At 35.2% G+C, this 25,053-nt stretch overlaps 1 protein-coding gene across 1 annotated transcript in view; it reads left to right on the top strand.

Annotated features, from left to right (window-relative positions):
- The window catches only part of thsd7aa (thrombospondin, type I, domain containing 7Aa), a 256,727-nt gene that overhangs the window by 63,897 nt on the left and 167,777 nt on the right, over positions 1–25,053 (top strand). Inside the window, exon 3 of the mRNA XM_062029375.1 lies at positions 17,069–18,134. Coding sequence (XP_061885359.1) covers positions 17,069–18,134 — 1,066 coding nt within the window. The remainder of the gene's footprint in view (positions 1–17,068; positions 18,135–25,053) is intronic.

Here is a 25,053-nt window from a genome sequence, read left to right as displayed (position 1 = left end):
GGTATTACAAAATTCCTGGAATTTCGGGAAATCCGGGAATTTTTCCAATTCAAAAAACAATTTCATTTTTTTGTCCTAATAGAGAGGAATGTTTTGACGGTGGAACGGTGGAAGTAGGTTGAAAAATGTTGAAGGAGTAGTCGCCAGAAAAAAGGGTGGGATTACGGCTTTGGAAAATCCTGGAATTTTTTGGAACTTGGAAAAATGATAGTTTGAATGTCCAGGATGATGGAATGTGTTGAAAGTGGAATGTTTTGAATAGGTTGAAAAATGTGGAAATGTTAGAAGTTTGAAAATGGCCAATTCATTTTGAATGGGGAAAAATGTCCCGGAAAACCGGGAAATCTGGGAATTTTTAGGAATTTTTCAAGGGAAATCCCGCGATCCCCGAATAGGCTGAACAGTTTGAAGTTGGAACGCTTTGAATGGGATGAAAAATGTGGAAGGTATTGCGCCAAAATCTGCAGAAGAAGAAGAACTAGATGAAGCAATTCCTGAAAGAATTGTATGTGAATGCTCCAATGCTGAAGTTGAACTGAAATCCTGGAATTTTTTTTTAGAATTGTTGAAGCGGAGCACGCAATTCCCAAACAGGCTGGAAACTTTGAAGTTGAAACAGTTTGAATCAGATGAAAAATGTGAAAGTTGTGGAACTTTCAAGAATGTCCCACAGATTTCAATGGGAATTTCCCAAAAATGTTGGGGATTTCAGGAAAAGCGGGAATTTTATTGTAAATTGTCTGAATGAGTTGAAATGGTTGGTGTTGGAATTTTTCAAATTGGTCGAGAAATGTTGAAGCAGTAACATGTTGAATTGAGAAATGGTATTACAAAATTCCTGGAATTTCGGGAAATCCGGGAATTTTTCCAATTCAAAAAACAATTTTGTTTTTTTGTCCTGATTAAGAGGAATGTTTTGACGGTGGAACAGTGGAAGTGGGTTGAAAAATGTGGAAGGAGCAGTCGCCAGAAAAAAGGGTGGAATTAGGGCTTTGGAAAACCAGGAATTCTGGAAAATCCTGGAATTTTTTGGAACTTTGAAAAATGATAGTTGGAATGTCCAGGATGATGGAATGTGTTGAAGGTGGAATGTTTTGAATAGGTTGAAAAATGTGGAAATGTTAGAAGTTTGAAAAATGGCCAATTCTTTTTGAATGGGGAAAAATGTCCCGGAAAACCGGGAAATCTGGGAATTTTTAGGAATTTTTCAAGGGAAATCCCGCGATCCCCGAATAGGCTGAACAGTTTGAATTTGGAACGCTTTGAATGGGATGAAAAATGTGGAAGGTATAGCGCCAAAATCTGCAGAAGAAGAAGAACTAGATGAAGCAATTCCTGAAAGAATTGTGTGTGAATGCTCCAATGCTGAAGTTGAACTGAAATCCTGGAATTTTTTTTTAGAATTGTTGAAGCGGACCACGCAATTCCCAAACAGGCTGGAAATTTTGAAGTTGGAACAGTTTGAAGCAGATGAAAAATGTGAGAGTTGTGGAAGGAGTAGTCACCAGAAAAAAGGGTGGGATTACGGCTTTGGAAAACCAGGAATTCTGGAAAATCCTGGAATTTTTTGGAACTTGGAAAAAAAGTAGGTAGAATTTCCAGAATGGTGGAATGTGTTGAAGGTAGAATGGTTTGAATCAGTTGAAAAATGTGGAAATGTTAGAAGTTTGAAAAATGGCCAATTCATTTTGAATGGTGAAAAAATTCCCGGAAAACTAGGAAATCTGGGAATTTGGGGAATTTTTCAAGGGAACGCTTGCGATCCCCGAATAGGCTGAACAGTTTGAAGTTGGAACGCTTTGAATGGGATGAATTAGGGCTTTGGAAAACCAGGAATTCTGGAAAATCCTGGAATTTTTTGAAAATTGGAAAAAAAGTAGGTAGAATTTCCAGAATGGTGGAATGTGTTGAAGGTAGAATGTTTTGAATCAGTTGAAAAATGTGGAAATGTTAGAAGTTTGAAAAATGGCCAATTCATTTTGAATGGTGAAAAAATTCCCGGAAAACTAGGAAATCTGGGAATTTAGGGAATTTTTCAAGGGAACGCTTGCGATCCCCGAATAGGCTGAACAGTTTGAAGTTGGAACGCTTTGAATGGGATGAATTAGGGCTTTGGAAAACCAGGAATTCTGGAAAATCCTGGAATTTTTTGGAACTTGGAAAAATGATAGTTGGAATGTCCAGGATTATGGAATGTGTTGAAGGTGGAATGTTTTGAATAGGTTGAAAAATGTGGAAATGTTAGAAGTTTGAAAAATGGCCAATTCATTTTGAATGGTGAAAAATGTCCCGGAAAACCGGGAAATCTGGGAATTTGGGGAATTTTTCAAGGGAAAGCCCGCGATCCCCGAATAGGCTGAACAGTTTGAAGTTGGAACGCTTTGAATGGGATGAAAAATGTGGAAGGTATAGCGCCAAAATCTGGAGAAGAAGAAGAACTAGATGAAGCAATTCCTGAAAGAATTGTAAGTGAATGCTCCAATGCTGAAGTTGAACTGAAATCCTGGAATTTTTTTTTAGAATTGTTGAAGCGGAGCACGCAATTCCCAAACAGGCTGGAAATTTTGAAGTTGGAACAGTTTGAATCAGATGAAAAATGGGAGAGTTGTGGAACTTTGAAAAATGTCCCACTGATTTCAATGGGAATCCCCCCAAAATGTTGGGGATTTCGGGAAAAGCGGGAATTTTTTAGTAAATTTTCTAAATGAGTTGAAATGGTTGGTGTTGGAATTTTTCAAATTGGTGGAGAAATGTTGAAGTAGTAACATGTTGAATTGAGAAATGGTATTACAAAATTCCTGGAATTTCGGGAAAACCGGGAATTTTTCCAATTCAAAAAACATTTTTGTTTTTTTGTCCTGATTAAGAGGAATGTTTTGACGGTGGAACAGTGGAAGTGGGTTGAAAAATGTGGAAGGAGTAGTCGCCAGAAAAAAGGGTGGAATTAGGGCTTTGGAAAACCAGGAATTCTGGAAAATCCTGGAATTTTTTGGAACTTGGAAAAATTATAGTTGGAATGTCCAGGATTATGGAATGTGTTGAAGGTGGAATGTTTTGAATAGGTTGAAAAATTTGGAAATGTTAAAAGTTTGAAAAATGGCCAATTCATTTTGAATGGGGAAAAATGTCCCGGAAAACCGGGAAATCTGGGAATTTTTAGGAATTTTTCAAGGGAAAGCCCGCGATCCCCGAATAGGCTGAACAGTTTGAAGTTGGAACGCTTTGAATGGGATGAAAAATGTGGAAGGTAGAGCCCTCCAAAATCTGCGGAAGAAGAAGAACTAGATGAAGCAATTCCTGAAAGAATTGTAAGTGAATGATCCAATGCTGAAGTTGAACTGAAATCCTGGAATTTTTTTTAGAATTGTTGAAGCGGAGCACGCAATTTCCAAACAGGCTGGAAATTTTGAAGTTGGAACAGTTTGAATCAGATGAAAAATGTGAGAGTTGTGGAAGGAGTAGTCACCAGAAAAAAGGGTGGGATTACGGCTTTGGAAAACCAGGAATTCTGGAAAATCCTGGAATTTTTTGGAAATTGGAAAAAAAGTAGGTAGAATTTCCAGAATGGTGTGGAATGTGTTGAAGGTAGAATGGTTTGAATCAGTTGAAAAATGTGGAAATGTTAGAAGTTTGAAAAATGGCCAATTCATTTTGAATGATGAAAAAATTCCCGGAAAACTAGGAAATCTGGGAATTTGGGGAATTTTTCAAGGGAACGCTTGCGATCCCCGAATAGGCTGAACAGTTTGAAGTTGGAACGCTTTGAATGGGATGAATTAGGGCTTTGGAAAACCAGGAATTCTGGAAAATCCTGGAATTTTTTGGAACTTGGAAAAATGATAGTTGGAATGTCCAGGATGATGGAATGTGTTGAAGGTGGAATGTTTTGAATAGGTTGAAAAATGTGGAAATGTTAGAAGTTTGAAAAATGGCCAATTCATTTTGAATGGGGAAAAATGTCCCGGAAAACCGGGAAATCTGGGAATTTTTAGGATCCCCGAATAGGCTGAACAGTTTGAAGTTGGAACGCTTTGAATGGGATGACAAATGCGGAAGGTAGAGCCCTCCAAAATCTGGAGAAGAAGAAGAAGAATAAATAGATGAATTTTGGTGTAGAAAACTTGGAGCATTCACACAATAAATGCTGCAAGGTTTAATTGTGTAGTACACACTTCAAGTACACACTTCAAGTACACACTTCAAGTACACACACCGTGACCTCCTCCTCCACGCACATCAATGCTCAAAAAAGCCATATGCTAATTACAATATGTTAATGCGGAGCCTGCTTGAAGACGCGTGAGTGGAATCCAATCCATCCAAGAGTGTATTTGACTCTGTCAAGATGATTCCACACCCATCGCCACTTCCCAATCGTGTCATGCCCACATCGAAGCAGGAATCCTGGACACGATTCGTGCAAAACATTGTGATGACGATGTGGAGGAGATAAAGGCTGTGTACGCGTGGATGCTAAAAATAGCTATGCTAATCTCCACTGGCAGCATCCAAACAACAAACCCCCTCATTCCCCTCCATGGGTCCTCCCAGAGGAGCCCCATCTGCTCCCCCCCCGACAAGCAGCCCCGTAGCAGCACGTGGGCTCCAAGGTCACCTGCCTACTCGCGGAATTCTCTTTCATATTCTTTCCACGCGTTTTCTGGGGTTTATTGGCGAGGACTTCACGGTTCTTCTCAACTAAATAATTTAAAGTGACACTTTTCCCTCTCTGCTTTCTGAACAACTAAAGCCTGAGTGCTCGTGAAACAGCGTGGGTGTTATGTTTACTGGGGGAGTTGACGGCACAGACCACAAGGGGACGTAGTAGCTCTATGATTTATTATGTATATATAATAATGAAACAATGATATTAATAAACTAGAGAATGGTGTGGGACAAAAATCCAAGAGTGTGTATGGTGTGTGACTAAGTGTGGGAATTAATTGTTGTGTGTTACCGGGAGTGTTGAGCGAGAAGCCGAAGTCCCGGAGGGGAAAGGAATGGAGCTGTTTGGCCACAATACCCAGCAATATGTTTGGAGTAGGGATGTCCGATAATGCTTTTTGCCGATATCCGATATTCCGATATTGTCCAACTCTTTAATAACCGATACCGATATCAACCGATATATGCAGTCGTGGAATTAACACATTGTTATGCCTAATTTGGACAACCAGGTATGGTGAAGATAAGGTACTTTTTAAAAAAATTAGTAAAATAAGATAAATAAATTAAAAACATTTTCTTGAATAAAAAAGAAAGTACAACAATATAAAAACAGTTACATAGAAACTAGTAATGAATGAAAATTAGTAAAATTAACTGTTAAAGGTTAGTATTATTAGTGGAGCAGCAGCACGCACAATCATGTGTGCTTACGGACTGTATCCCTTGCAGACTGTATTGATATATATTGATATATAATGTAGGAAGCAGAATATTGATAACAGAAAGAAACAACCCTTTTGTGTGAATGAGTGTAAATGGGGGAGGGAGGTTTTTTGGGTTGGTGCACTAATTGTAAGTGTATCTTGTGATTTTTATGTTGATTTAATAAAAAAAAAACAAAAAAACAAAAAAAAACGATACCGATAATAAAAAAAAACGATACCGATAATTTCCGCTATTACATTTTAACGCATATATCGGCCGATAATATCGGCAGGCCGGTATTATCGGACATCCCTAGTTTGGAGGAGAAAAGGTGAGGCCTTTAATCCCAGGAACACCATTCCTACCGTCAAGCATGGTGGTGGTAGTATTATGCTCTGGGCCTGTTTTGCTGCCAATGGAACTGCTGCTTTACAGAGAGTAAATGGGACAAATTCTCCAAAATTGTTCAGGACAAGCTAAAGTCATCAGCCCGGAGGTTGGGTCTTGGGCGCAGTCGGGTGTTCCAACAGGACAATGACGTCAAAAGTGGTAAAGGAATGGCTAAATCAGGCTAGAATGAAGGTTTTAGAATGGCCTTCCCAAAGTCCTGACTTAAACGTGTAGACAATGCTGAAGAAACAAGTTCATGTCAGAAAATCAATATATATATATATATATATATATATATATATATATATATATATATATATATATATATATATATATATATATATATATATATATATATATATATATACATATATATATATATATATATGTATGTGTATATATGTATATATATATATGTATATATGTATATATATATATATGTATATAATATATATATATATATGTATATATGTATATATATATATGTATATATATATGTATATATATATATATATATATATATATATATATATATATATATATATATATATATATATATATATATATATATATATATATATATATGTATATATATATATACATATATATATATATATATATATATATATATATATATATATATATATATATATATATATATATATATATATATATATATATATATATATATATATATATATATATATATATATATATATGTGTTGCCAGGCAGAGTGTGACAATGAGGTCAAGACAATTGGATTAGTGGTGCAGTAAAGCTGGTGAGTCTAAAGACCACCAGGCTTGTCCTTCTTGGCTGAAATGTTCCTCTTCTGGTTGATGGCTTTTGTTGCGACATCATTTTCTTTCGTCCTCGCTCGCCCTCAGGGAACATTCTTCTCTTGCTCTCTGCAGTCCTGATTGACTCAAGTCTTTTCATGTGAAAGGGCAACATTGTTGTTGGAGTCTTCTCTTATTTTCTTCTCAATGCTTCCTCTTTTTGTCTTGTTTGTATTTGCTCCTCTTCAATGTGCTATTGTGTGCTTAGCTGTCGTGTAGCCGCTTGCTCGTAGTAGCCTATGGCCTAGCGTGTTTGTCTTTTGCATCGCACATGATACCGCACACAAGTTGACGCGCTGCAGGACTGCTTGTATCGCACATGGTATCACACAAAAGTAAACACCCTGCAGGACTGCTTGTATCGCACATGATATCACGAACAAGTAAACACACTGCAGAACTGCTTATATAGCACATGATATCACACACAAGTAAACACTCTGCAGGACTGCTTGTATCGCAAATGAAATCACACATAAGTAAACACGCTGCAGGACTGCTTGTATCACTGCTTGTATCGCACATGAAATCACACACAAGTAAACACGCTGCATGACTGATTGTATCGCACATGAAATCACACACAATTAAACACCCTGCAGGACTGCTTGTATCGCACATAATATCACACACAAGTAAACATGCTGCAGGACTGCTTGTATCGCACATGAATTCACACACAAGTAAACACGCTGCAGGACTGCTTGTATCGCACATGATATCACACACAAGTAAACACCCTGCAGGACTGCTTGTATCGCACATGATATCACACACAAGTGGACACGCTGCAGAACTGCTTATATAGCACATGATATCACACACAAGTAAACACACTGCAGGACTGCTTGTATTGCACATGATATCACACACAAGTAAAGATGCTGCAGGACTGCTTGTATCGCACATGATATCACACACAAGTTGACACGCTGCAGGACTGCTTGTATCGCACTTGATATCACGAACAAGTAAACACGCTGCAGGACTGCTTGTATCGCACGTGAATTCACACACAAGTAAACACGCTGCAGGACTGCTTGTATGGCACATGATATTCACACACAAGTGGACACGCTGCAGAACTGCTTAAATAGCACATGATATCACACACAAGTAAACACACTGCAGGACTGCTTGTATCGCACATGAAATCCCACACAAATAAACACCCTGCAGGATTTCTTGTATCGCACATGATATCACGAACAAGTAAAAACGCTGCATGACTGCTTGTATCGCTGCTTGTATCGCACATGATATCACAAACAAGTTGACACGCTGCAGGACTGCTTGTATCGCACATGAAATCCCACACAAATAAACACCGTGCAGGATTGCTTGTATCGCACGTGATATCACACACAAGTAAACACGCTGCAGGACTGCTTGTATCGCTACTTGTATCGCACATGATATCACACAAAAGTAAACACGCTGCAGGACCGCTTGTATCGCACATGATATCACACACAAGTAAACACGCTGCAGGACTGTTCGTATCGCACATGATATCACACAGAAGTAAACACGCTGCAGTACTGCTTGTATCGCACATGAAATCACACACAAGTAAACACCCTGCAGGACTGCTTGTATCGCACATGATATCACACACAAGTAAACACGCTGCAGGACTGCTTGTATCGCACATGATATCACACACAAGTAAAGATGATGGTATGGCTGCTTGTATCGCACATGAAATCACACACAAGTAAAGATGCTGGTATGGCTGCTTGTATCGCACATGAAATCACACACAAGTAAAGATGCTGGTATGGCTGCTTGAATCGCACATGAAATCACACACAAGTAAAGATGCTGGTATGGCTGCTTGTATCGCACATGAAATCACACACAAGTAAAGATGCTGGTATGGCTGCTTGTATCGCACATGAAATCACACACAAGTAAAGATGCTGCAGGACTGCTTGTATCGCACATGATATCACACACAAGTAAAGTTGCTGGTATGGCTGCTTGTATCGCACATGAAATCACACACAAGTAAAGATGTTGGTATGGCTGCTTGTATCGCACATGAAATCACACACAAGTAAAGATGCTGGTATGGCTGCTTGTATCGCACATGAAATCACACACAAGTAAAGATGCTGCAGGACTGCTTGTATCGCACATGATATCACACACAAGTAAAGATGCTGGTATGGCTGCTTGTATCGCACATGAAATCACACACAAGTAAAGATGCTGGTATCGCTGCTTGTATCCTTCTTGCCTGTGGGGAATGCTGTCTCTTGTGTCCGGAGGACTTTTTGCTGCTCCTATTGATTAGTATTGATTAGTATTGATTAGTATTGATCAGTATCGACTCTCTGCCGCCACAAGCTAGTTTATCCTCCTGCTTCTGTTGACATGGACTGAAAGCGTCGAGCGCCATCTTACATCTCACAGCCTCTGACGTCTCACACGGAACACAATAGGAGGAATATCAGCAGTCCAACAATGTCGGAGTTGCGTTCATTTCCTGGCAGGGCGACATCATTTCCTGCTTGATTGATGATGTCATCTCTGCCTGATCAAATGTCTCGCCTTCGGTGAGCTGATGGCGCTCGTTAGCAATAATAGCTTCTCGTAAACGTGCAGGAACACAAGAAGATAATGAACATGTCGTTAGCTTGTCAGTACAACAACACTTATGTTTGTCAGTACAACAACACTTAAGGACCATAAAAATGTAACAAATATAAATGTGTAAAATGATGTTTTAATGTCTGACACAACAATGTGAGGGAGAGACTTCACATTCTGATGACATCATCTCAGGACCATCAATCATCACAACTGGACTGTTTGGTTGGTCTAAGTCAGGGGTGGGCAATTCATTTTTACCGGGGGCCGCATGAGCAACCCGAGCACTGCTGGAGGGCCACATCGACAATATTTCAATTCAATTTTGCTCAATATTATTTTTGATACATACCGTAAGATAAATAATAATAATAATTAAAGCTGCAAGCAGCGTTGGTCGGGTCCGCATTTTTGCAGATGCTCTGTTTTATTCAATTATTTTGGGGTTCGGTTTTTTTTTTAGATCGCAATTTCCACCAGTCCCAATGTGTGTAAAAATTTTGGTGAGTTTTGAAGTATTTTAAGGGGGTCAAATTACAGCTCAAAGAGGCAAAAATGAGTGTTTTTAGTCATTTTTTGTGTTGAAGGGGAAATTGCCAACTTCCTGTTGGTTTTTGCCCGAGGATGTGAAATTATGAATTGTAGGCCTACATACAGGTTTTTGTTTCATGTCTCTACGACCTTCCTAGTGGGAGTTACAGGCAGTTTGTTTTTGTTTTTTTCCTAGGGGGCGCTAGAGCGCAATTTTAAGTTTTGGGGTTCGGTTTTTTTTCAGATCGCAATTTCCACCAGTCCCAATGTGTGTAAAAATTTTGGTGAGTTTTGAAGTATTTTAAGGCGGTCAAATTACAGCTCAAAGAGGCAAAAATGAGTATTTTTAGTCATTTTTTGTGTTGAAGGGGAAATTGCCAACTTCCTGTTGGTTTTTGCCCAAGGATGTGAAATTATGAATTGTAGGCCTACATACAGGTTTTGTTTCATGTCTCTACGACCTTCCTAGTGGGAGTTACAGGCAGTTTGTTTTTGTTTTTTTCCTAGGGGGCGCTAGAGCGCAATTTTGAGTTTTGGGGTTCGGTTTTTTTTTAGATCGCAATTTCCACCAGTCCCAATGTGTGTAAAAATTTTGGTGAGTTTTGAAGTATTTTAAGGCGGTCAAATTACAGCTCAAAGAGGCAAAAATTAGTGTTTTTAGTCATTTTTTGTGTTGAAGGGGAAATTGCCAACTTCCTGTTGGTTTTTGCCCGAGGATGTGAAATATGAATTGTAGGGCCTACATACAGGTTTTTGTTTCATGTCTCTACGACCTTCCTAGTGGGAGTTACAGGCAGTTTGTTTTTGTTTTTTTCCTAGGGGGCGCTAGAGCGCAATTTTGAGTTTTGGGGTTCGGTTTTTTTTTCAGATCGCAATTTCCACCAGTCCCAATGTGTGTAAAAATTTTGGTGAGTTTTGAAGTATTTTAAGGGGGTCAAATTACAGCTCAAAGAGGCAAAAATGAGTGTTTTTAGTCATTTTTTGTGTTGAAGGGGAAATTGCCAACTTCCTGTTGGTTTTTGCCCGAGGATGTGAAATTATGAATTGTAGGCCTACATACAGGTTTTTGTTTCATGTCTCTACGACCTTCCTAGTGGGAGTTACAGGCAGTTTGTTTTAGTTTTTTTCCTAGGGGGCGCTAGAGCGCAATTTTGAGTTTTGGGGTTCGTTTTTTTTTTTAGATCGCAATTTCCACCAGTCCCAATGTGTGTAAAATTTTGGTGAGTTTTGAAGTATTTTAAGGCGGTCAAATTACAGCTCAAAGAGGCAAAAATGAGTGTTTTTAGTCATTTTTTGTGTTGAAGGGGAAATTGCCAACTTTCTGTTGGTTTTTGCCCGAGGATGTGAAATTATGAATTGTAGGCCTACATACAGGTTTTTGTTTCATGTCTCTACGACCTTCCTAGTGGGAGTTACAGGCAGTTTGTTTTTGTTTTTTTCCTAGGGGGCGCTAGAGCGCAATTTTGAGTTTTGGGGTTCGGTTTTTTTTAGATCGCAATTTCCACCAGTCCCAATGTGTGTAAAAAATTTGGTGAGTTTTGAAGTATTTTAAGGCGGTCAAATTACAGCTCAAAGAGGCAAAAATTAGTGTTTTTAGTCATTTTTTGTGTTGAAGGGGAAATTGCCAACTTCCTGTTGGTTTTTGCCCGAGGATGTGAAATTATGAATTGTAGGCCTACATACAGGTTTTTGTTTCATGTCTCTACGACCTTCCTAGTGGGAGTTACAGGCAGTTTGTTTTAGTTTTTTTCCTAGGGGGCGCTAGAGCGCAATTTTGAGTTTTGGGGTTCGGTTTTTTTTTAGATCGCAATTTCCACCAGTCCCAATGTGTGTAAAAATGTTGGTGAGTTTTGAAGTATTTTAAGGCGGTCAAATTACAGCTCAAAGAGGCAAAAATTTGTGTTTTTAGTCATTTTTTGTGTTGAAGGGGAAATTGCCAACTTCCTGTTGGTTTTTGCCCGAGGATGTGAAATTATGAATTGTAGGCCTACATACAGGTTTTTGTTTCATGTCTCTACGACCTTCCTAGTGGGAGTTACAGGCAGTTTGTTTTTGTTTTTTTCCTAGGGGGCGCTAGAGCGCAATTTTGAGTTTTGGGGTTCGGTTTTTTTTTCAGATCGCAATTTCCACCAGTCCCAATGTGCGTAAAAATTTTGGTGAGTTTTGAAGTATTTTAAGGGGGTCAAATTACAGCTCAAAGAGGCAAAAATTAGTGTTTTTAGTCATTTTTTGTGTTGAAGGGGAAATTGCCAACTTCCTGTTGGTTTTTGCCCGAGGATGTGAAATTATGAATTGTAGGCCTACATACAGGTTTTTGTTTCATGTCTCTACGACCTCCTAGTGGGAGTTACAGGCAGTTTGTTTTTGTTTTTTTCCTAGGGGGCGCTAGAGCGCAATTTTGAGTTTTGGGGTTCGGTTTTTTTTTTAGATCGCAATTTCCACCAGTCCCAATGTGTGTAAAAATGTTGGTGAGTTTTGAAGTATTTTAAGGCGGTCAAATTACAGCTCAAAGAGGCAAAAATTTGTGTTTTTAGTCATTTTTTGTGTTGAAGGGGAAATTGCCAACTTCCTGTTGTTTTTGCCCGAGGATGTGAAATTATGAATTGTAGGCCTACATACAGGTTTTTGTTTCATGTCTCTACGACCTTCCTAGTGGGAGTTACAGGCAGTTTGTTTTTGTTTTTTTCCTAGGGGGCGCTAGAGCGCAATTTTGAGTTTTGGGGTTCGGTTTTTTTTCAGATCGCAATTTCCACCAGTCCCAATGTGCGTAAAAATTTTGGTGAGTTTTGAAGTATTTTAAGGGGGTCAAATTACAGCTCAAAGAGGCAAAAATTAGTGTTTTTAGTCATTTTTTGTGTTGAAGGGGAAATTGCCAACTTCCTGTTGGTTTTTGCCCGAGGATGTGAAATTATGAATTGTAGGCCTACATACAGGTTTTTGTTTCATGTCTCTACGACCTTCCTAGTGGGAGTTACAGGCAGTTTGTTTTTGTTTTTTTCCTAGGGGGCGCTAGAGCGCAATTTTAAGTTTTGGGGTTCGGTTTTTTTTTCAGATCGCAATTTCCACCAGTCCCAATGTGTGTAAAAATTTTGGTGAGTTTTGAAGTATTTTAAGGCGGTCAAATTACAGCTCAAAGAGGCAAAAATGAGTATTTTTAGTCATTTTTTGTGTTGAAGGGGAAATTGCCAACTTCCTGTTGGTTTTTGCCCAAGGATGTGAAATTATGAATTGTAGGCCTACATACAGGTTTTTGTTTCATGTCTCTACGACCTTCCTAGTGGGAGTTACAGGCCGTTTGTTTTTGTTTTTTTCCTAGGGGGCACTAGAGCGCAATTTTGAGTTTTGGGGTTCGGTTTTTTTTTAGATCGCAATTTCCACCAGTCCCAATGTGTGTAAAAATTTTGGTGAGTTTTGAAGTATTTTAAGGGGGTCAAATTACAGCTCAAAGAGGCAAAAATGAGTGTTTTTAGTCATTTTTTTGTGTTGAAGGGGAAATTGCCAACTTCCTGTTGGTTTTTGCCCGAGGATGTGAAACACACGCCCATAAATAATACCTTTCAAAATAAAAGCAGCACAGTTGTATTGCGCGCACGACATAGATGTTTTTTCAACTTTATTTTGTAATTTGTGATTGCAGCTGTTCACATTCACTCACAATCACGCACACGTCCACACGGAAGTAATACAAATAACGATTTTCAAAACAAAAGCAGCACCGTTGTATTGCACACTCGACATAGATACTTTTTAAAATTGATTTTGTAATTTATAATTGGCCTCACGCGGGCCGGACAGGGACGCACAAAGGGCCGGATGCGGGCCGCGGGCCGCAGAATGCCCAGGTCTGGTCTAAGTAGATGTTTGGACTCTCATCTGACTAGACTTCATTAGTTCTTGTCTTAGACTTAGATTGTTACATCTAGTCTTAAACCTAGATTGGTCAGGTCTAGTCTTAGACTTAGATTGTTACTTCTAGTCTTAAACCTAGATTGGTCAGGTCTAGTCTTAGACTTAGATTGTTACATCTAGTCTTTAACCTAGATTGGTCAGGTCTAGTCTTAGACTTAGATTGTTACATCTAGTCTTAAACCTAGATTGGTCAGGTCTAGTCTTAGACTTAGATTGTTACATCTAGTCTTAAACCTAGATTGGTCAGGTCTAGTCTTAGACTTAGATTGTTACATCTAGTCTTAAACCTAGATTGGTCAGGTCTAGTCTTAGACTTAGATTGTTACTTCTAGTCTTAAACCTAGATTGGTCAGGTCTAGTCTTAGACTTAGATTGTTACATCTAGTCTTTAACCTAGATTGGTCAGGTCTAGTCTTAGACTTAGATTGTTACATCTAGTCTTAAACCTAGATTGGTCAGGTCTAGTCTTAGACTTAGATTGTTACATCTAGTCTTAAACCTAGATTGGTCAGGTCTAGTCTTAGACTTAGATTGTTACATCTAGTCTTAAACCTAGATTGGTCAGGTCTAGTCTTAGACTTAGATTGTTACATCTAGTCTTAAACCTAGATTGGTCACATCTAGTCTCAGGCGAAAAATAGTCTTTGCCATGGCTTTGAACCTGATATTTCCATAATACAGCCTTTTCTTTCTTCTTTTCTGCTCGCTATTTTTCTGCTTTTGGCTCATCAGTAACAAGTGAACTCAGCCAAGTTTCCCTTCCTAGGGAACGGCCCGAGGGTCAAAAAGGATGCCTGTGTGTTAATCGCGCATCAATAAACTCAGTGTCGTAATTGGAACATATAGTTAACGTGTTATTATGGCGTGAACTTTGACAGCCCTAATTATTTTTACTACGCTTCTTCCTTGAAAACAAAATGAGTCTATTTAAAATTCGTTCAAATCCTATTAGGTGTAATTTGACCCTTCAACCACTAGATCCTGCCAGAGTGCTATAGAGCAGTGGTCCCCAACCACTGGTACCGCACACAAGGAATAAAAAAAAATAATTTTTTTTTTTTTTTTTTTTTTTTTTAATGAAATCAACATAAAAAACACAATACATACATTTTATATCAATATAGATCAATACAGTCTGCAGGGATACAGTCCGTAAGCACACATGATTGTATTTATTTATGTAAAAAAAAAAAAAAAAACATTTTTTTTTTTTTTTTTTACATAATTTTTTACATACATTTTTTATTTTTTATTTTTAAATACACCCCCTCTCCCACCCCCACCGGTCTGCGGACCGATTGGTACCGGGCCACACAAGGAATAAAAAAAAAAAAAAAAAAAAAAAAAAAAAAATTATTATTATTATTATTTTTTTTTTTAATGAAATCAACATAAAAAACACAATACATACATTTTATATCAATATAGATCAATACAGTCTGCAGGGATACAGTCCGTAAGCACACATGATTGTATTTATTTATGTAAAAAAAAAAAAAAAAAAAAATTTTTTTTTTTTTTTTTTTAAATACACCCACCCCCCCCCCCCCCCCCCCCCCCCCACCTCCACCGGTCCGCGGACCGATTGGTACCGGGCCACACAAGGAATAAAAAAAAATAAAAAAATAAAATTATTATTATTATTATTTTTTTTAAAAAATGAAATCAACATAAAAAACACAATACATACATTTTATATCAATATAGATCAATACAGTCTGCAGGGATACAGTCCGTAAGCACACATGATTGTATTTATTTATGTAAATTTTAAATACACCCCCCCCCCCCCACCCCCACCGGTCCGTGGGACACATTTTCAAGCGTTGACCGGTCCGCAGCTACAAAAAGGTTGGGGACCACTGCTATAGAACACCATGTATTCATATTAAGTACACAGTTGCTTCGAGTCTGTAATAAAAAAAACATGACATAAGAGTTGTGTTGACGTGGTTACCAAAATATTGTGTTACTAGTTCGGGTTTTTGCCAAAACTTCATTTCGACCGATAGATCTGAAGTTGGTCTAGAGCAGGGGTCAACCTTTTTGAAATCAAGAGCTACTTCTTGGGTAGTGATTAATGCGAAGGGCTTCCAGTTTGATACACACTTCAATAAATTGCCAGAAATAGCCAATTTGCTCAATTTACCTTTAACTCTATGTTATTATTAATAATTAATGATATTTACACTTAATTGAACGGTTTAAAAGAGGAGAAAACACGAAAAAAAAAGACAATTAAATTTTGAAACATAGTTTATCTTCAATTTCGACTCTCTAAAATTCAAAATTCAACCGAAAAAAAGAAGAGAAAAACTAGCTAACTCGAATCTTTTTGAAAAAATTAAAACAATTATTTATGGAACATCATTACTAATTTTTCCTGATTAAGATTAATTTTAGAATTTTGATGACATGTTTTAAATAGGTTAAAATCCAATCTGCACTTTGTTAGAATATAAAACAAATTGGACCAAGCTATATTTCTAACAAAGACAAATCATTATTTCTTCTAGATTTTCCAGAACAAAAATTTTAAAAGAAATTCAAAAGACTTTGAAATAAGATTTCAATTTGATTCTACAGATTTTCTAGATTTGCCAGAATATTTTTTTTGAATTTTAATCATAAGTTTGAAGAAATATTTCACCAATATTCTTCGTCGAAAAAACAGAAGCTAAAATGAAGAATTAAATTAAAATGTGTTTATTATTCTTTACAATAAAAATAAATAAATACTTGAAGATTGATTTAAATTGTCAGGAAAGAAGAGGAAGGAATTTAAAAGGTAAAAAGGTACATGTGTTTAAAAATCCTAAAATCATTTTTAAGGTTGGATTTTTTCTCTAAAATTGTCTTTCTGAAAGTTATAAGAAGCAAAGTAAAACAAATAATGAATTTATTTAAACAAGTGAAGACCAAGTCTTTAAAATATTTTCTTGGATTTTCAAATTCTATTTGAGTTTTGTCTCTCTTAGAATTAAAAATGTCGGGCAAAGCGAGACCAGCTTGCTAGTAAATAAATACAATTTAAAAAATAGAGGCAGCTCACTGGTAAGTGCTGCTATTTGAGTTATTTTTAGAACAGGCCAGCGGGCGACTCATCTGGTCCTTACGGGCTACCACCGCGTTGGTGACCCCTGGTCTAGAGATTTAAGTTTACAAAGTTATAAAAAAAATATATAAATGACTTACTTTTAAGACATTAATGGCTGAAACATTTTCGGGTCCTTTGGACCCTATAACATTCACCACATTTGGGGGGACCCCAAGTGCACATTTAAGCTGACCAAGCTGAAAGGTTGAAGCTTGGACCTTGTGCACCAAGATCACATCCAATAGTGCTGATCTGTTACTGTGAAGTATCAAGAAGTCAATCTTGACGGGAAATGTTTGTTCTAACTGCAACCTTTCTGACATTGTCTTCCAGGACCGTGGGGTCGATGCATGGGCAGCGAGTGCGGGCCCGGTGGGAGCCAGAGCAGAGCGGTGTGGTGTGCACACGCCGAAGGTTGGACCACTCTGCACACAAACTGCAACCCGGCAGAACGACCCAACAACCAGCAGAGTTGCTTCAGAGTGTGTGACTGGCACAAGGAACTTTACGACTGGCAACTGGGGGCGTGGAACCAGTGCGTGTCCGTGTCGATGCGCAGCGCGGGTGTGCAACGACCCGCCGTGTGCACCCGGGCGGAGGAGGGCATTCAGACCCGAGAAGTGGGTTGTGTCCAGAAAGCCAACGGCGAGCCTGCAGAGGATGCGATCTGTGAATACTTTGAACCCAAACCACGCCTGGAGCAAGCTTGTCTCATCCCTTGCCCTCGGGATTGTGTGGTGTCGGAGTTCAGTCCATGGACATTCTGTTCCAAGACCTGTGGGATAGGTTTGCAGAACAGAATTCGCATTGTTCTCGCTCCCCCCTTATTTGGTGGGTCCGCCTGTCCAAACCTGACAGAGTTTCAGACATGTCAGCCGGGACCGTGCGAGGGGGAAGAGAGTCCGTACAGTCTGCGGGTCGGACCCTGGGGGCCTTGCTCTGTGTTGGTCTCCAGGCAGGCCAGGCAAGCTATCAAAGTTAAACCCACCGGAGAGGGCAGAACACAGTCCAAAAGAGGGGAGAAAAAGGTCAAAGTCGGGGACAAGAGGTCGGTTCAGGCCGATGACGTTTCCAAAGACGGAGACAGACCACTAAGACCCAACAGGAAGTTGGGTAAGGCCAACAGAAACCCTGACAGAGCGTCCCGTCAGGTTGACCGGCCCAAAAGACCGAGGAAAGTAAAAAACAAAGAGAAAAAGGACAAAGTCCGAGAGAAAGTCCGGGAGAAGTTGAAGGAAAGAGGGAAGGTAAAAGATCCCGCGGCCAGAGAGCTTATGAAAAAGACTCGAAAGACGAACCGTCAGAACCGCCCGGGAGGAAAGTCCTGGGATGTGCAAATTGGCTACCAGACAAGAGAAGTCACCTGCGTTCACAAGCGGGGGAACGTTGACGCTCTCAGGTAAGAAGAACTCAAACCAGGACCTCTTCTCTGTTCTTTGGTCTGTTGGACAATCTTTGTCCTGAAATGATTTTTGTCATCACTGTTCCACAAAGCCAGATCAGTTGTGGATTATTCGACCCTGGAGTGATCAGCAGTTAGTGGCAGAGCACATAAATACAATGAAACATTCACACCTGGAAACTACTTAGTCTCACATTAACATAACTGTTAATGTTCTCTGTTAGCATAATGTGCATTTCTTTTATTGCACTAAAACATTTACTTCATCTGCACGTTTTTATAATACTATTAGCATAATGTGCATTTCTTTTATTGCACTAAAAAATTTACTTCATCTGCACGTTTTTATAATACTATTAGCATAATGTGCATTTCTTTTATTGCACTAAATAATGTACTTCATCTGCACGTTTTTATAATACTATTAGCATACTGTGCATTTCTTTTATTGCACTAAAAAATTTACTTCATCTGCATGTTTTTATAATACTATTAGCATAATGTGCATTTCTTTTATTGCACTAAAAAATTTACTTCATCTGCACGTTTTTATAATACTATTAGCATAATGTGCATTTCTTTTATTGCACTAAAAAATTTACTTCATCTGCACGTTTTTATAATACTATTAGCATAATGTGCATTTCTTTTATTGCACTAAATAATGTACTTCATCTGCACGTTTTTATAATACTATTAGCATAATGTGCATTTCTTTTATTGCACTAAAAAATTTACTTCATCTGCACGTTTTTATAATACTATTAGCATAATGTGCATTTCTTTTATTGCACTAAAAAATTTACTTCATCTGCACGTTTTTATAATACTATTAGCATAATGTGCATTTCTTTTATTGCACTAAAAAATTTACTTCATCTGCACGTTTTTATAATACTATTAGCATAATGTGCATTTCTTTTATTGCACTAAAAAATTTACTTCATCTGCACGTTTTTATAATACTATTAGCATAATGTGCATTTCTTTTATTGCACTAAAAAATGTACTTCATCTGCACGTTTTTATAATACTATTAGCATAATGTGCATTTCTTTTATTGCACTAAAAAATGTACTTCATCTGCACGTTTTTATAATACTATTAGCATAATGTGCATTTCTTTTATTGCACTAACAATTTACTTCATCTGCCCGTTTTATAATACTATTAGCATAATGTGCATTTCTTTTATTGCACTAACAATTTACTTCATCTGCACGTTTTTATAATACTATTAGCATAATGTGCATTTCTTTTATTGCACTAAAAAATTTACTTCATCTGCACGTTTTTATAATACTATTAGCATAATGTGCATTTCTTTTATTGCACTAACAATTTACTTCATCTGCACGTTTTTATAATACTATTAGCATAATGTGCATTTCTTTTATTGCACTAAAAACTTTACTTCATCTGCACGTTTTTATAATACTATTAGCATAATGTGCATTTCTTTTATTGCACTAAAAAATTTACTTCATCTGCACGTTTTTATAATACTATTAGCATAATGTGCATTTCTTTTATTGCACTAACAATTTACTTCATCTGCACGTTTTATAATACTATTAGCATAATGTGCATTTCTTTTATTGCACTAAAAAATTTACTTCATCTGCACGTTTTTATAATACTATTAGCATAATGTGCATTTCTTTTATTGCACTAAAAACTTTACTTCATCTGCACGTTTTTATAATACTATTAGCATAATGTGCATTTCTTTTATTGCACTAACAATTTACTTCATCTGCACGTTTTATAATACTATTAGCATAATGTGCATTTCTTTTATTGCACTAAAAAATTTACTTCATCTGCACGTTTTTATAATACTATTAGCATAATGTGCATTTCTTTTATTGCACTAACAATTTACTTCATCTGCACGTTTTATAATACTATTAGCATAATGTGCATTTCTTTTATTGCACTAAAAAATTTACTTCATCTGCACGTTTTTATAATACTATTAGCATAATGTGCATTTCTTTTATTGCACTAAAAATGAACATAAATTGCATGTTTTTATAACACTATTAGCATAATGTGCATTTCTTTTATTGCACTAACAATTTACTTCATCTGCACGTTTTATAATACTATTAGCATAATGTGCATTTCTTTTATTGCACTAACAATTTACTTCATCTGCACGTTTTATAATACTATTAGCATAATGTGCATTTCTTTTATTGCACTAAAAACTTTACTTCATCTGCACGTTTTTATAATACTATTAGCATAATGTGCATTTCTTTTATTGCACTAACAATTTACTTCATCTGCACGTTTTTATAATACTATTAGCATAATGTGCATTTATTTTATTGCACTAACAATTTACTTAATCTGCACGTTTTTATAACACTATTAGCATAATGTGCATTTCTTTTATTGCACTAACAATTTACTTCATCTGCACGTTTTTATAATACTATTAGCATAATGGGCATTTCTTTTATTGCACTAACAATTTACTTCATCTGCACGTTTTATAATACTATTAGCATAATGTGCATTTCTTTTATTGCACTAACAATTTACTTCATCTACACGTTTTATAATACTATTAGCATAATGTGCATTTCTTTTATTGCACTAAAAAATTTACTTCATCTGCACGTTTTTATAATACTATTAGCATAATGTGCATTTCTTTTATTGCACTAAAAAATTTACTTCATCTGCACGTTTTTAAAATACTATTAGCATAATGTGCATTTCTTTTATTGCACTAAAAAATTTACTTCATCTGCACGTTTTTATAATACTATTAGCATAATGTGCATTTCTTTTATTGCACTAAAAAATTTACTTCATCTGCACGTTTTTATAATACTATTAGCATAATGTGCATTTCTTTTATTGCACTAAATAATGTACTTCATCTGCACGTTTTTATAATACTATTAGCATACTGTGCATTTCTTTTATTGCACTAAAAAATTTACTTCATCTGCACGTTTTTATAATACTATTAGCATAATGTGCATTTCTTTTATTGCACTAAAAAATGTACTTCATCTGCACGTTTTTATAATACTATTAGCATAATGTGCATTTCTTTTATTGCACTAAAAAATTTACTTCATCTGCACGTTTTTAAAATACTATTAGCATAATGTGCATTTCTTTTATTGCACTAAAAAATTTACTTCATCTGCACGTTTTTAAAATACTATTAGCATAATGTGCATTTCTTTTATTGCACTAAAACATTTACTTCATCTGCACGTTTTTATAATACTATTAGCATAATGTGCATTTCTTTTATTGCACTAAAAAATTTACTTCATCTGCACGTTTTTATAATACTATTAGCATAATGTGCATTTCTTTTATTGCACTAAATAATGTACTTCATCTGCACGTTTTTATAATACTATTAGCATACTGTGCATTTCTTTTATTGCACTAAAAAATTTACTTCATCTGCACGTTTTTATAATACTATTAGCATAATGTGCATTTCTTTTATTGCACTAAAAAATGTACTTCATCTGCACGTTTTTATAATACTATTAGCATAATGTGCATTTCTTTTATTGCACTAAAAAATTTACTTCATCTGCACGTTTTTAAAATACTATTAGCATAATGTGCATTTCTTTTATTGCACTAAAAAATTTACTTCATCTGCACGTTTTTATAATACTATTAGCATAATGTGCATTTCTTTTATTGCACTAAAAAATTTACTTCATCTGCACGTTTTTATAATACTATTAGCATAATGTGCATTTCTTTTATTGCACTAAATAATGTACTTCATCTGCACGTTTTTATAATACTATTAGCATAATGTGCATTTCTTTTATTGCACTAAAAAATTTACTTCATCTGCACGTTTTTATAATACTATTAGCATAATGTGCATTTCTTTTATTGCACTAAAAAATTTACTTCATCTGCACGTTTTTATAATACTATTAGCATAATGTGCATTTCTTTTATTGCACTAAAAAATTTACTTCATCTGCACGTTTTTATAATACTATTAGCATAATGTGCATTTCTTTTATTGCACTAAAAAATTTACTTCATCTGCACGTTTTTATAATACTATTAGCATAATGTGCATTTCTTTTATTGCACTAAAAAATGTACTTCATCTGCACGTTTTTATAATACTATTAGCATAATGTGCATTTCTTTTATTGCACTAAAAAATGTACTTCATCTGCACGTTTTTATAATACTATTAGCATAATGTGCATTTCTTTTATTGCACTAACAATTTACTTCATCTGCCCGTTTTATAATACTATTAGCATAATGTGCATTTCTTTTATTGCACTAACAATTTACTTCATCTGCACGTTTTTATAATACTATTAGCATAATGTGCATTTCTTTTATTGCACTAAAAAATTTACTTCATCTGCACGTTTTTATAATACTATTAGCATAATGTGCATTTCTTTTATTGCACTAACAATTTACTTCATCTGCACGTTTTTATAATACTATTAGCATAATGTGCATTTCTTTTATTGCACTAAAAACTTTACTTCATCTGCACGTTTTTATAATACTATTAGCATAATGTGCATTTCTTTTATTGCACTAAAAAATTTACTTCATCTGCACGTTTTTATAATACTATTAGCATAATGTGCATTTCTTTTATTGCACTAACAATTTACTTCATCTGCACGTTTTATAATACTATTAGCATAATGTGCATTTCTTTTATTGCACTAAAAAATTTACTTCATCTGCACGTTTTTATAATACTATTAGCATAATGTGCATTTCTTTTATTGCACTAAAAACTTTACTTCATCTGCACGTTTTTATAATACTATTAGCATAATGTGCATTTCTTTTATTGCACTAACAATTTACTTCATCTGCACGTTTTATAATACTATTAGCATAATGTGCATTTCTTTTATTGCACTAAAAAATTTACTTCATCTGCACGTTTTTATAATACTATTAGCATAATGTGCATTTCTTTTATTGCACTAACAATTTACTTCATCTGCACGTTTTTATAATACTATTAGCATAATGTGCATTTCTTTTATTGCACTAACAATTTACTTCATCTGCACGTTTTATAATACTATTAGCATAATGTGCATTTCTTTTATTGCACTAAAAAATTTACTTCATCTGCACGTTTTTATAATACTATTAGCATAATGTGCATTTCTTTTATTGCACTAAAAATGAACATAAATTGCATGTTTTTATAACACTATTAGCATAATGTGCATTTCTTTTATTGCACTAACAATTTACTTCATCTGCACGTTTTATAATACTATTAGCATAATGTGCATTTCTTTTATTGCACTAACAATTTACTTCATCTGCACGTTTTATAATACTATTAGCATAATGTGCATTTCTTTTATTGCACTAAAAACTTTACTTCATCTGCACGTTTTTATAATACTATTAGCATAATGTGCATTTCTTTTATTGCACTAAAAAATTTACTTCATCTGCACGTTTTTATAATACTATTAGCATAATGTGCATTTCTTTTATTGCACTAAAAAATTTACTTCATCTGCACGTTTTTATAATACTATTAGCATAATGTGCATTTCTTTTATTGCATTAAAAATGAACATAAATTGCATGTTTTTATAATACTATTAGCATAATGTGCATTTCTTTTATTGCACTAAAAATTAACATAAATTGCATGTTTTATAACACTATTAGCATATTGTGTGTTTTTTACACAAAAAATAAACATAACATTTATGTTTTCATAATACTATTAGCAAAATACGTATTTGTTTTGTTACACTAAACAATTAACACAACATGCATGTTTTCATAATACTATTAGCACAATATGTATATAATTTATTCCACTAAATAATTACGATTCCATGCACTTAAACAACTATCAGAAATTGCATGTTTTCATGAGTGCATTTGTATATTGTGTGTTTGTTTATTACAATAACTAATTAACACAATATGCAAGTTTATGGCATAATGTATTTGTTTTGTTGCACTAAATAATGAACATAACACATATGTTTTATTCCACTATAGTATTAACATAACATGCATGTTTTCATAATACTATTAGCATAACATGTATTTGTTTTGTTGCACTAAATAACAAACATAACACATATGTTTTATTCCACTATAGTATTAACATAACATGCTTGTTTTCATAATACTATTAGCATAAGGTTTATTTATTTTATTCCACTAAATTATTATCATAACATGCATGTTTTCATAATACTATTAGCATAACATGTATTTGTTTTGTTGCACTAAATAATTAACATAACACATATGTTTTATTCCACTATAGTATTAACATAACATGCTTGTTTTCATAATACTATTAGCATAAGGTTTATTTATTTTATTCCACTAAATTATTATCATAACATGCATGTTTTCATAATACTATTAGCATAATATGTATTTGTTTTGTTGCACTAAATAATTAACATAACACATATGTTTTATTCCACTAAAGTATTAACATAACATGCATGTTTTCATAATACTATTAGCATAATATGTATTTGTTTTGTTGCACTAAATAATTAACATAACACATATGTTTTATTCCACTAAAGTATTAACATAACATGCATGTTTTCATAATACTATTAGCATAAGGTGTATTTATTTTATTCCACTAAATTAATATCATAACATGCATGTTTTCATAATACTATTAGCATAGCATGTATTTGTTTTGTTGCACTAAATAATTAACATAACACATATGTTTTATTCCACTAAAGTATTAACATAACATGCATGTTTTCATAATACTATTAGCATAAGGTGTATTTATTTTATTCCACTAAATTAATATCATAACATGCATGTTTTCATAATACTATTAGCATAGCATGTATTTGTTTTGTTGCACTAAATAATTAACATAACACATATGTTTTATTCC

Source organism: Entelurus aequoreus, linkage group LG20 (assembly GCF_033978785.1).
Source record: "Entelurus aequoreus isolate RoL-2023_Sb linkage group LG20, RoL_Eaeq_v1.1, whole genome shotgun sequence".
Lineage (NCBI taxonomy): Eukaryota > Metazoa > Chordata > Actinopteri > Syngnathiformes > Syngnathidae > Entelurus > Entelurus aequoreus.
The sequence above is the reverse complement of the archived record's forward strand: the minus strand, read 5'-3'. Positions and strand labels throughout refer to the sequence as shown.